Here is a 13,564-nt window from a genome sequence, read left to right as displayed (position 1 = left end):
AGCGAGCGAGCGGGAGCCAGCGCGCGTTGCTGGGCCAAGCCCATGCAAGCGACGCAGCGGGCGCTGGCGAGGAGCTCTCCTCTAGTTGCCCCCCCCCCCCCCCCCCCCCCAGACTATGTAGTCAATTGACTACACATTTTTCCGTTGCAAAAAAAAAGAAACCACACAGAATAACAATGAAATTTTGTTAATACACGTATATTTGACTACATAATTTTCAATAACTAGACGTGATTTGTTAGAACTAATCTTGTTATTAGTGCTAGGTTTAGATTATTTCGTGGTTTTTCTTGAGTGCACGTTGGCATGAAAAAGAAGCATGCGGACGCAGTCATTAAGAGTGCTCGGCACGTGCTCGGCACGGCCATTCTGTTGCGAGGTGGACGGGCAAGTGAGATGAAAGATCGTGCCGCGTGTGGTGAGAAGGTTGTGAATGGCAAGATTATCAAACTCCTTCCCGTTGTCTATTTGCAACGCATGGATGGAACATCCAAACTGCATGGAGACATAGGAGTAGAACGCAGTGAGAGTGGCAACAGCATCCGACTTCCGCCGCAACGGGAAGGTCCACACATAGTGCGAAAAATCATCAAGTATAACAAGATAATAAAGATTGCCCATGTTACTAGCAACAAGAGAGGTCCAAACATCACTATGAATTAACTCAAACGGGTAGGATGCAACATGCGAAGAAGTGCTAAATGCAAGACGAACATGTTTGCCGAGACCACATGCATGAGATGTGTGATCGTCGATCTTATTACACGTGAAGGAAAACTACGAAGAATATGACGAAGGGTGGCTGGGTTGGGATGTCCTAGTCGAGCATGCCATGGGTGTGGCGGCGGAGGAAGCGGATGAGTGGACCGGGTAGAGCTCGTCGGGGCTGTCAAATCGGTGGAGCACCCTCCGGGTACGGGGATCCTTAACAGAAAAGCCAAACATGTCAAATTCAACGGTGACAGGATTTTCACGTGTAAAAGAACGAACGGAGACAAGATTTTTAATGATGTCAGGAGTGACAAGTATATTAGAAAGTGATAACGGCATGGAGTTAGATGGAAATTAAGGCAGCATGACCAACATGAGTAATGATCATGGAGGAACCGTCGCCCACGGTAATGCGAGCGGCAGTGTGAACGGGGTGGGCGGCGAGGAGGTTACCCGGGTTGAAGGGCATGTGAGCCGTGGCTCCGGTGTCCATGTACCAGTCGCCACCACCGTTGTACTACTGCGGCGTGGGAGCGGAGTGGAGAGCTGCTATAAGCGCGGGATCCCAGGGCGCCGGTGGAAGTTCCGGAGCCGACGGCTACGGCTATGGTGGAGGGGCCGCGAGGAGCGGGGGTACCCGCCGGCCGAAGGCGCCCCATAGGGCACAGAGGGGTCGTAGGGCAGCACGGGCGCGTGCAGCTGAGGAGCCGCGTGAAGCTCCTGATGAGTGGCCGGGCGGGCGCCGAAGAAGCCAGGGACAGGGGCGCGCGGTACAAGCATGGGGTACGCGTGGACAACCCCCATCTAGGGGTTCTGGCCAGCCTGCCAGGGAGTCGGCGGGAGCGGCTGCTGCGGCTGGCGGGGGGCCCCGCCCTTGGGCGACCGAATGCTGCTGATGTGGATTGCAGCTGCTGCGGCGGGTAGGGGAACCCGGGCGGGGGTTGCGCCTGGAAGGGGCCCGGACCGGGCCGCGGCTGAGGAGCCGGGGCGGTGGGCGGTGCGCCACCGCGGGTGCCGGCGGGGAGGGCCGTGTGAGTGGGCCGAGTGCGCGAGATCCTCATCCTCCATTCCTCCAGCTTCAGGTACGCCATGACTTTGGGGAAAGTTGGGTCAGTGATGAGGGGGATGTTGGAGGCGCCGTTCCCGAAGTCATCGTTCAGGCCGGCGATGAGCGTGCTGAGAAGAAGCTCGTCGGAGACCTTCTCACCAAGGTCACGGAGCTCGTGAACGAGCTTCTTGAGGCGCATGCAATAATCGTCAACGGACGAGTCGTGCTGCTGACACCCAAAAAACTCGCCGTGCAAGAGAACCTTGCGCTGCAGCGTGTTGTCGGTGAAGAGACCGTTGAACTTGCTCCAGACGGTGTGAGCATCATCCTCGGCAGAGACCACCGTGTGGAAAAGGTCCTTCGAGATGGTGGTGTAGAACCAACGAATGAGAGTGGCATCGATGGTCATCCACTCCTCATCGTCCTCCATGAACCGGGAATCCACGGATCCGTAAACGTGATCCCGGAGATTGTACTCATCGAACACAAGGGAGAAGTACGGCTTCCAGGCATAGTAGGTGGAGGTGAGGTGATCGAGGACGATGGAAACCCGACTGAGGATGTTGAGATCGCGGATGAGGATGGGGTCAGGGCCGGCGAACGGGTTGGTGCGGGTGGTGGCAGAGGATCCGGGGGACGCCATGGGTGCGGGAGGGGAGGTGGTGCGGCGCGGCTCGGGAGGGGCGACACGGCTAGCGGCGTGGGTTAGGGGAGGCGGGCAGGTTAGGGTTAGGGGAGAGGGGTGCGGAAGAAGGTAGGGGAGGCGGCGGCTGGACACGGGCGGCGGGGCGGCGCGTAAGGACGCGGCGGCAGCGTCGGCGGGGTGTAGCACGGCGGCGGCGGCAGGGAGTAGGGTTAGGATCGAAGGTATGATACCATGTTGGAAGAGAATGTTTTGGCAATGCAACTCGATGTATTGATCGGTGCATAACGCATGTATATATGGGTGTACAAGGTGGGCCTCAACCTCAACTATACAATAACTAGGAGGTGGGCCAAGATATACAATATACATGCACAACCATATATTCAACAGCTCTGGTCCCCCTATAATGTGTCTGGCAGCCGCCTCTTCAAGGTCTGCCTCAGTGTAATCTTCCATGAAACTTGCCTTCTCAGCAACAAGCACTTCTGCTGCTGCGACGGCGAGTTCTGGCTGGCGGCTGCGAGTCAGGCGTGGTGCTGACCAGGGAGCAACTGTTCACGACAATGCTGGGCATGGTCTCGCGCAAGGTGCTGGTTCAGAATTTGGTGGATCTTCCCGAATGGGCGATTCATATTGTTTTTTTCTTGATACCTCCAAACCCCCAAAAATTAATTATAGTGGTTTGTGACTTGTGAGAAAGACAGGCATGGCCACAAAAGTGATAGACGTGAATTGTTACTAAACCTATGCTAGGACTGCTTATGTTGTGGTGCATGTCTTATCCTTATATATGATGGCCATATGAGATGGATACATATTTAGAAGCACATGCATACATGTGCGTCCAAATATGCTCTGCAGCCTGGTGGCACAGTAGCATACCTCATGTGTGTTTCTGCAGCTGTATAACCAGTTGCGGCCTGGTCCATGGTAATTGTTGTGGTATGCTACATCAACTTCAGCACCTTTCTTGATTATTTATGAACTAGCAGTAGTGCAGTACCATTGTTTCACATTATGTCTCTACATTGTGTAAAATGGTCACCAACTATATAATAAAATTCAAATAAATGTGAACTACAAAACAAATAAACGACTCCTTTTTTATGTATTTCACTAGCAAAAATGCCCGTGCATTGCAACGGGTCATAAAATTTATAATAGTTCAACAACAATCATGTCAAACATCAAACAACATTGTCAACTCCATTTTTACCGTTAGATCACTCTCAGTATATATAATATATTTTTTGTAACAATGCTACCTTCCCTAGACATTCATTATTATTCTACTTGGATTCATATGGTTCACATACTGCACAAAAAAAGGGTTCTTATGTGATTTTCGTGCATACTGCAACATAGAACATCGTCCCCTTACCAAAAACACGTACGCACCTGCACGTCCTGCCTGTGTTTTATGGAAAATATGGTACTACAAAAATGCATGTATGTGTTGATTCGATAGAAATAGAGGAGGGGAACATATGGTATCAACTAAATCACCATGACAAATATTGTTCAACAAACACACATAACATGGATATTGGGGGAAAAAAAGGGACTATAAACATATGCGGCCAAAGAGATTGACAATATAATTCAAAACCTCATTTTTGCGGCGTTGCCAGAAGAAAGTTGCCTCTCTATCTTATCAGAAAATGTATAGAGCATCTTATTTTTCTCATAGAGAAATTAAGATCTATCCTGAAATTTCAATGGAATGAACGGATTGAGAATAACATTCCATGATGTATCTAGCAAAACAGAAGGCCAAAAACATGTATGCTTTAGAGGTAACACTGAATTAAAATTCTTGCTAAAACTAATGGATAAACTGTATTTCTCCTGGAGATGCATCCATCAACGGACAGAAAACATAATTATCCACCTCTGAACTTGAGTACAGTTGTATCAAAGGAAGCCTCCAGCAAAAAGAGAAGAGGGTAAGTCACGCATTAGTAGAGGCCAGGAAAGGCACGAACAAATCAAGCATGCGTCATGCTTTGCTATGATATCAGACGACTGGGTACTTAAACTACAACGTTGGCTACCAATGATTTTGTCGATTTAGCTCACTAATGGTACCTGGCCTGACAGTGCTCATACTACTTTTGCTATAATATTTGTATCAAACATTCAAACCATCTGTACTCCTTTTTGTCTTACACATCTTAGTTCACTATGGAATTGACAGGCATAAACCTTGCACCAGGAGTGTCCCATCAAGACGAAGATCCACAACCGCTTCTACAGTCGACTTGACTGTTTAATAGGTGACTTGCAGTGCATCTGTGCCATGATGAGTGCTGGATCGGCACCATGATGAGTGCTGCCACCACCGCCTGAGGCCTAACTCCAGCACTCGCGGCGCCCTGCGCCATCCCCTCTTCCTGACTCCTCAGAATCCCTCTTCATCCGTTCTTTTACACTTGCTTTCTTTTTCAGCGCGGCTGGGGAATTGTATGTATCGCCACATCTGCCCCCTCGTATCAACCGTGAGGCCCACTACTCCGGCGAGCCGGCCTCGACATGACAGAGCGGAGCTCCTAGATCGGAGGCGCCGATGCGTGTTATGTACCATGACTTGTATCATATATACTCTCGGTCAGTTCCAAACATTCTCTATACATCTGTAAAAAAATCGAGATATTTGTAAATTTTGTATTTGAGTTCCACTTATTGTACATGTAAAATCGAACGCTCTGTTCCCTAGCTAATTAATCTCGATTTAATATCTAAATCCAATACGATCTAAGTTCATTAGCTGACTATCATTGCAAAGACAGCAGCAGTCCGGCCGGCGACGGGAAGATCCTCCTCTTGCTGCGGTCGGAGATGGTCTCCAGCCTCGGCGACCATGGGCAGCCCATTGCCCCGACGAGCTGCTCGTGGTGCTGCTTCTGCTCCGGCGTGCTGCACAGCTCCGTCGCTGACGCATTCACCCTTCCCGACGCGCGCTAGCCGGCAGCCGTTGCCGCTTTTCGATGAACTGCAGCAGGACCTGGATAAGCACCGCGGAGCCGTCATCGCCGCCCTTGACGTACTCGAACGGACACTGTCCGTGGCATGCAAGCTGCCCACGTCTTCCTGCCCCCGGCGCGGCCAACAGCGATCCAAGCGTGGCCGCCTTGCCGCTGCTGTTGCCGCCGGGAGGGTTGGAGAGGTGGCGCCGGGGGACCACGAAGCAGGTCTGGCCCAGCAGAAGTCGCTCCCTCGGCCACGCGATGGGGACCAGGAGGCCGACGAAGGACTGGGCCGGGCAGACCACTAAGTAGCTCTGGCCCGGCAGTAGTCGCTCCCCCGGCCACGCGATGGGGAGTTGGGGACCAGGAGGCTGACGAAGGAGTGGGCCGTTCTTGACGTACTCGAACGGGCACTGCCGTGGCCTGCAAGCTGCCCCCGTCTTCCTGCCCCCTGACGCGGCCAACAACTACGCGAGCGTGGCCGCCTTGCCGCGGCTGTTGCCGCCGGGAGGGTTGGCGAGGACGCGCCGAGGGACCACGAAGTAGGTCTGGCCCGGCAGTAGTCGCTCCCCCGGCCACGCGATGGGGACCAGGAGGCCGGCGAAGGAGTAGGCCGGGCAGACCACGTGGTCCGCCGAGAGCAGCTCGGTCATCACGTCCGTGGCGTGAAGACGCTGCCGTTGCCCTCATCTTTGTCGTTGTTGTCATCGGTGACCGGTAGCGAAACTGTCCGCCTGCTCCATTACACCAGCCTGGCCGTTGCGGGACTCGGCCGCTGCCGACATGCTCAAGCATGGGGAGAGGCCGTTGCCCATGGCGCAAAAGAACAGAAGCTTCTAGATGGTGGAGGAGACGTTGGATGAGCTAGCTAGGCAGTCAGCTGGAGCATTGTGGCATGTGAATCCCTCCGGACCCTTGCAATGATTGGATGGCGGGTTGACATCGGAAGTTCCAGCCAGACAATTGACGGCATAGGACGTACAAACCCGGACTAAAATTTAGGTAGGTCTACTTTTAAATCTCAGCCGTCAATCTTTATGGTTAACATAAAATCGACGGATATAAAAAGATGACGTATGAAGAATTATGAAAGCCTCCGTCTTTTAATATTAAGTATAGATATAGATATAGATATAGATATAGATATAGATATAGATATAGATATAGATATAGATATAGATAGTGGCAGCATACCCACTAGTTGGTGGAGCATTGGAGACCAGAAATCGAAATCACATGGGTTTCATCTACCGTGTAGGTGACACAGGCATTTTTTTTTCTAGAAGGGGATAGCCCTGGCCTTTGCATCATGATGCAGACAGTCATAATTTATTGAAGTGCACAAGTTTTATAGTCAAGTCTTTGTAAAAATTAAAAAAAACACACGACCAAGAGCTTCTTCAATGGCTCAATGTGTAGAGCTGCCTGCTAAGAGAAGCAAAAAAATTTGGCCTCTAGTGCTCAAGTTCCTGCTTCTGCTAGTGATCTTCCACAATCCTCTGCTCATGATATAGAAGAAGAAATGTCAGAAGAAAGCAGCAGTTTTGATGAAGAAGATGCATCTACTGCCTCCTTGCTCAAGGAATACAGGCCCAGAAAAAATTACCCCTTTTTCGAGAACCTTTTAGAAGTTCTATCCATATGTGTTCTGATCGCAATTCAGGCGGTTCAGGCCTACGATAAGAGCTAGAGGCTTGTTATAACACCGTGGTTTGTTAAGAGTTCCAAACTCATAGTGACAACTAAACACGAGGGTTGCGCTCGTTGCGAGACTTAACCCAACACCTTACGGCATGAGCTGGCGGCAGCCATGCACCAGCTATGTCCACATTCCTGAGGGCACCCCTCTCTTTCAAGAGGATTCGCGGCTTTGAACTGGGAAGGTCCCTCAACCATAGCGTGATACAACCAATGGCTTCCCTACTGAAACCAAAGAAATCCTCTGGGCGGTAGCCCTACCTACGAGTAGAACAGTATCGTATTTTTTTCAGTACATCTTCCACTCATTCATTCCAAACCCGTAATCTGGAAGAGTAATGCTTTGAAATACGCGTGCATGACTCAACCACATAATCTGTTAGTTACACGCAATCAAAACCAGTTGAGTAAAGCCCGTGCAACCATCTCCATATGGTTATACCCAAAGGCCATAAACTCCTGGGCGTCCATACGCTGCATTAATTACCACATAAGGATTGATGCAATGACCCTGTAGATAACCTACACAAAATTTGGAGAGTACTATATGTTAAAAACACAGTCATTTCAGCAATTCCAAATTTCCCATGGTAAGACCGAAACTACCACATAGATATGCCCCTTGATGATTGTGCTAAATACCAGCCAGCAAGTTCCCAAACAAGTTTGTGATACTTGTTGTTGGTTTCAGGTTGTACGCTACATGGGCATTTGTTGTACTGCTGAAATCCTTGTTTATGCATGTAAGCTAGTGTTTTGATCATAAAAAGGGTGAAATGATGGCTATGTAACTTAGCTATATTAAATTATCGACATTGTTGTGCGCGGGCTACGGTTGCTACCTTGTTAATTGACATGGCATTATGTTTATCATAAACTGGAGGGCCTTGTTTGATGATGTGCAGCAAATCTGAGATTACCAAAGCAAATCTCGGCTGCTATATTCAAATTGAACCCCACGGCCATCATTGAAGATGTTAACTCACAAATTGAGAAATATAAACCAACTATTATAAAGTTGAATCTACAAAACACAAGAAACAGTGCGGCTGTTTGACAGAAATCAAAGTTGGGGAGGCGAATTTGAACTACCTTTGTTGAAGGATTTCGCAAAATAAAAGCAAGAGGGGAAGGAATACATGAAAAAGAAACCAGCAGGGGAAACCGGAGCAAAAAGAAACAACGATCATCAGATCGATCGCGTGTGAGATGCCTACACATGGCTTGTAGGATCGAAGTTGCATTACTGAATGGTTGCAAAGAGCAGTGGGTTGGTACATTGATTTTTTTATAGTCTGCCCATGTACACTAAATATTCAAGTGCACTACGGCCTGGTAATGTACTTCTGGTTTATTGTATACCAGGATTTACACCGTGTGTTCGTATGTTCTCCCCTAACCTCACCTCCATGATGCCGCACCGTCGCTTCATCGCGTGACAATTTAGTGCACTACGACCTGGTAATGTACTTCTGGTTTGGGTCCTTCCCCGCGGTCGGCTCGTCGGTGGATAGGTTCCACCTCCGGACCCATGGCACCATCCTAGTCAGCCTCCTCTGATGTCCAAGCTGCCACCGACAGGCACACAACATATGACCAATCTAACATGTTGTCATGCTCAAATGCTGCAAACCAGTGCGGCCTCCATATGTTTTGCCCACCGCGGCCTGGCATGCTGGAGCGGCCGGAGCCGAGCAAGGTTCACTACAATTCCATGCATGATCTGGTGCTGCATTGGAATTCAGTGGACCTTTGCGAATGTACAGCCCATATTGTTTTATTCTTGATGCCACCTAATCCCAAAAATATGTGTAATGGTTTGCGAGGAAGAGAGCCATGGTTATAAAAGTTACCAATGTAAAATGTTATGCTAAACTTATGCGAGGACTACTTATGTTGTGGTGCATGTCTTGTATATGATGGCCATATGAGAGTGGATTTTCTGAAATAAACATTTAGAGGCATGTGCACCCCGATGCGTACTACTACTTTCTGGGCCCAAATAAACTCTTCAGCTTGGTGGCACCAGTATACCTCAAGTGTGTGTGAGAAGCTTTATAACCAGTATTACCTTGTGAGACATCATTCAGTAGGTACGTACATAGGGCCTCTTCATGACCTCTTATGATCTCCTTGCAATCCTCCAATGCAGACCCTTGAAAACTGAAAATAGTACCTGTCCTATTATTTTAACAAAAATGGACTGGATAATTTTCAACTCAATATACATGTATATGATTTTGTTGGCATTTTTTCAAAAGTTAGAAATATGATTAAGCTGTATATACAAAGTGGGTACCCTCAAATCCAAGATCATTCTTCTATTTTAAAAAGATACTCGGTGCAAATGGTATTACTTCTATTGCTTGTTGCTACGTTCTGGCGTGTTCTGCACACAAATCTTTAAAAGGGTAGATGGCAGAGATAGGAGGCAAAGGTACCTTTGAGGTATCGGAATTTTTCACTTATAAAAATCTCTCTAGTGCATGCAAGCAACTAAAAATTGATGAATCTTTTCATCTGCTAAGTTATAAAAATAATTGATATTATTAGTAAGTGAAAAGTTCATATCCTTAGGTTTAGGGCTGATGTTGAGTAGGAGGAAGTTGGCTAGTTTGTGCCTAATTTGCACATATGGATTCTTCTTTGACGTAATTCTTGTCACCCTCAACTTAGGAAGGGACTAGAGTCGTGTAATGACTGACAGACAATCCAAAAATCCCATGTGTGATTTCTTTGTGATCAGTATTCATGTCCCTCAACATGTTTGATAGTGAACATATAACTTAGTAAGAAGTGACATTATTCCTTATGGTAGTCCAAGCTAAGCAAGCAAAGTAATGCTCATTCATAATAGAACTAACATAACATTCTAAGCACATTTTAGGTATTCTAACGCGAATGTACTAAAGAAGTTCTTCGATGGTGCCAATGCTGAGAACCAAGTAACTATGAAATTTGTTTGAGTTACTCTAGGACGATTTATTTCCAACACCTCCCATTCCTATAGATTTAACTATCGATTGGTGGACTCTTTTGTGTGATCATGTATGATAAATGATTGTAGCTAAAATATGCAAAAACAAAATCTAAATTTTTGAGACCTTATCCATGGGCATGGACATGGATACATTCACATTGTTGTCTTTTATGGGGCTCCGCCAAGTGGTTGGTATTATTGTGTCACCCAACCCAACATTGATCTTATGACACTACATACATTAGAAAGTTTGCTAAAGTTTGTAATATATACAAATGGGCATCCACGACATACAATTAGCAACATATGAAAACTAGCAACAATCTAACTAACCAGGTAATAGATGTGATGTTAATATAGTTCTAATGAGGTTTTTTTGAGCTCATTATAAGTATACTATTCGGTTAGAAGTAGGTCTCTTGCTAAGTCTGATTAGATGGGGTCCGTTGCATGTACCCCATAAGTCTTGCCAATCTGTGCAATGAACTGAAAATTGAGGGACGTTATCATGTGTAAATATTTGATCTGCTACCTCATATTTATTTTAAACTCCTGAATTAATTAAAACCATGTAGTCTCGCCTTTGATTGTATGTGGGAAGGTCATAATTTGAAGCAAAATATTTATTATTTATTAGATATTGTGTAAAAAAATTATTATGCAAGAGATGTGTGTTGGTTGATAGCTGAGTGTGGATCCAGTGGCACGTGGAAAGATACCATGTGCCAAGGAATAAGATTCTCCTTAAAATGTGATTATTCATTCTAATCAAGGCAAATCAATCAATAGCTACATGTTTACAAACTCACGGAAAAGAAGTTTTTTTCTTTTCAAAAGATCCAGATTTGTACGTGATAACATATGGTGCAACAGCAAACTGAATATAACTTAGAGTTATGTGCAAGAAAATGGAAGATCGTACTGCCCATGCCCTGGTATATTCCCATCAAGTTGATTTACTTGCAATTTCCTCCTTTAATTTGAAAAAAATGGCATGGGCAGTATGACCTTCCTTAAGGTTTTCATGGATTGAGGAGAACTAAAAAATGGCATGCTACGCCCGAATGTAAAGCCCATATTGTTTTATTCTTGATGCCACCTAATCCCAAAAATATGTGTAGTGGTTTGCGAGGAAGAGAGACATGGTTATAAAAGTTACCAATGTAAAATGTTATGCTAAACTTATGCTAGGACTACTTATGTTGTGGTGCATGTCTTGTATATGATGGCCATATGAGAGTGGATTTTCTGAAATAAACATTTAGAAGCATGTGCACCCCGATGCGTACTACTACTTTCTGGGCCCAAATAAACTCTTCGGCTTGGTGGCACTAGTATACCTCAAGTGTGTGTGAGAAGCTTTATAACCAGTATTACCTTGTGAGACATCATTCAGTAGGTACGTATATAGGGCCTCTTATGATCTCCTTGCAATTCTCCAATGCAGACCCTTGAAAACTGAAAATAGTACCGGTCCTATTATTTTAACAAAAATGGCATGGATAATTTTCAACTCAATATACATGTATATGATTCTGTTGGCATTTTTTCAAAAGTTAGAAATATGATTAAGTTGTATATAGAAAGTGGGTACCCTCAAATCCATGATCATTCTTCTATTTTGAAAAGATACTCGATGCAAATGGTATTACTTCTATTGCTTTTTGCGACGTTCTGGCATGTTCTGCACACAAATCTTTAAAAGGGTAGATGGCAGAGATAGGAGGCAAAGGTACCTTTGAGGTATCGGAATTTTTCACTTATAAAAATCTCTCTAGTGCAAGAAAGCAACTAAAAATTGATGAATCGTTTCATCTGCTAAGTTATAAAATTTAATTGATATTATTAGTAAGTGAAAACTTCATATCCTTAGGTTTAGGGCTGATGTTGAGTAGGAGGAAGTTGGCTAGTTTGCACATATGGATTCTTCTTTGACGTGTAATTCTTGTCACCCTCAACTTAGGAAGGGATTAGAGTCGTGTAATGACTGAGAGACAATCCAAAAATCCCATGTGTGATTTCTTTGTGATTAGTATTCATGTCCCTCAACATGTTTGATAGTGAACATATAACTTAGTAAGAAGTGACATTATTCCTTATGGTAGTCCAAGCTAAGCAAGCAAAGTAATGCTCATTCATAATAGAACTAACATAGCATTCTAAGCGCCTTTTAGGTATTCTAACGCGAAGGTACTAAAGAAGTTCTTCGATGGTGCCAATGCTAAGAACCAAGTAACTATGAAGTTTGTTTGAGTTACTCTAGGACGATTTATTTCCAACACCTCCCAATCCTATAGATTTAACTATCGATTGGTGGACTCTTTTGTGTGATCATGTATGATAAATGATTGTAATTAAAATATGCAAAAAAAATCTAACTTTTTGAGACCTTATCCGTGGGCATGGACATGGATACATTCACATTGTTGTCTTTTATGGGGCTCCCTCAAGTGGTTGGTATTATTGTATCACCCAACCCAACATCAATCTTATGACACTACATACATTAGAAAGTTGCTAAAGTTTGTAATATATATGAATGGGCATCCACGACATACAATTAACAACATATGAAAACTAGCAATAATCTAACTAACCAGGTAATTGTTGGGGAACGTAGCAATTTCAAAAAATTGCACCTATGCACACACAAGATCATGGTGATGCATAGCAACGAGCGGGGAGAGTGTGTCCACGTACCCTCGTAGACCGAAAGCGGAAGCGTTTATCAACGCGGTTGATGTAGTCGTACACCTTCACGATCCGTCCCGATCAAGTACCGAACGTACGGCACCTCCGTGTTCAGCACACGTTCAGCTCGATGACGTCCTCGCCTTCTTAATCCAGCAAGAGGGGCGAAGTAGTAGATGAGTTCCGGCAGCACAACGACGTGGTGACGGTGTTGGTGAAGAACAATCTCCGTAGGGCTTCGCCTAAGCACTACGAAAACTATGACGGAGGATAAACTAGAGGGGTCGGGATTGCCGGCACACGGCTTGGTGTTTCTTGATGTCTCTTGGGTGCTAGCCCTACCCCTCTATTTATATGTTGAGCCTTGGGGTCGAAACTTGGAGTAAAATCCTCCACAAAGTCGGTTTCACCCAAAAGGCAAGAGTCCTTCTCGGACTCCAGGGCCAGACGCCAGGGTTCTCGGCATCTGGACCCAGACGCCAGGGACCCTGGCGTCTGGCCCCTGGACTCCGCAAAACTTTCTTTTGCACTTTCCAAAAACCTTGTGGGCTTTCCCCTTTGGCCCAAATAAAGTGTTCTCGTACCCAAACATTTCGGGAAACATCCGGAACTCCTTCCTGTGAATTCCGGAACCCTTCCGGAGATCAAACACTACTATCCCATATATAAATCTTTACCTCCGGACCATTCCGGAGCTCCTCGTCATGTGCATGATCTCATCAGGGACTCCGAACAACATTCGGTTACCAACATACATAACTCGTATAATACTATATCGTCAATGAACGTTTAAGCGTGCGGACCCTACGGGTTCGAGAACTATG

The 13,564-nt window shown here is 46.0% G+C and overlaps 1 protein-coding gene and 1 pseudogene across 1 annotated transcript; both read right to left on the bottom strand.

Moving 5' to 3' along the window:
* Positions 1 to 889: 889 nt before the first annotated feature.
* On the bottom strand, positions 890 to 2,402 carry LOC141026651 (uncharacterized). Its single transcript, XM_073503492.1, has 2 exons — positions 1,595 to 2,402; positions 890 to 924 (listed from the first exon to the last, which is right to left on the bottom strand). The coding sequence occupies exons 1-2, from the start codon at positions 2,400 to 2,402 to the stop codon at positions 890 to 892; spliced, it is 843 nt and encodes a 280-aa protein (XP_073359593.1).
* A 2,777-nt stretch (positions 2,403 to 5,179) lies between these two features.
* On the bottom strand, positions 5,180 to 6,186 carry LOC109755845 (uncharacterized; annotated as a pseudogene).
* Between the last annotated feature and the right edge of the window lie 7,378 nt (positions 6,187 to 13,564).

Source organism: Aegilops tauschii, chromosome 7 (assembly GCF_002575655.3).
Source record: "Aegilops tauschii subsp. strangulata cultivar AL8/78 chromosome 7, Aet v6.0, whole genome shotgun sequence".
Taxonomy (NCBI): Eukaryota; Viridiplantae; Streptophyta; class Magnoliopsida; order Poales; family Poaceae; genus Aegilops; species Aegilops tauschii.
Note: the sequence above shows the minus strand (reverse complement) of the source record. Positions and strands in the feature narration are given on the sequence as shown.

What these genes read in the sequence shown, in the direction of transcription:
- LOC141026651 (XM_073503492.1), bottom strand. Translation starts at nt 2,402, where the DNA reads ATGGCGTCCCCCGGATCCTCTGCCACCACCCGCACCAACCCGTTCGCC. An exon ending in ATCCACATCAGCAGCATTCG is followed by an intron (nt 925 to 1,594) that starts GTCGCCCAAGGG and finishes TTTTCTGTTAAG; the next exon opens with GATCCCCGTACCCGGAGGGT.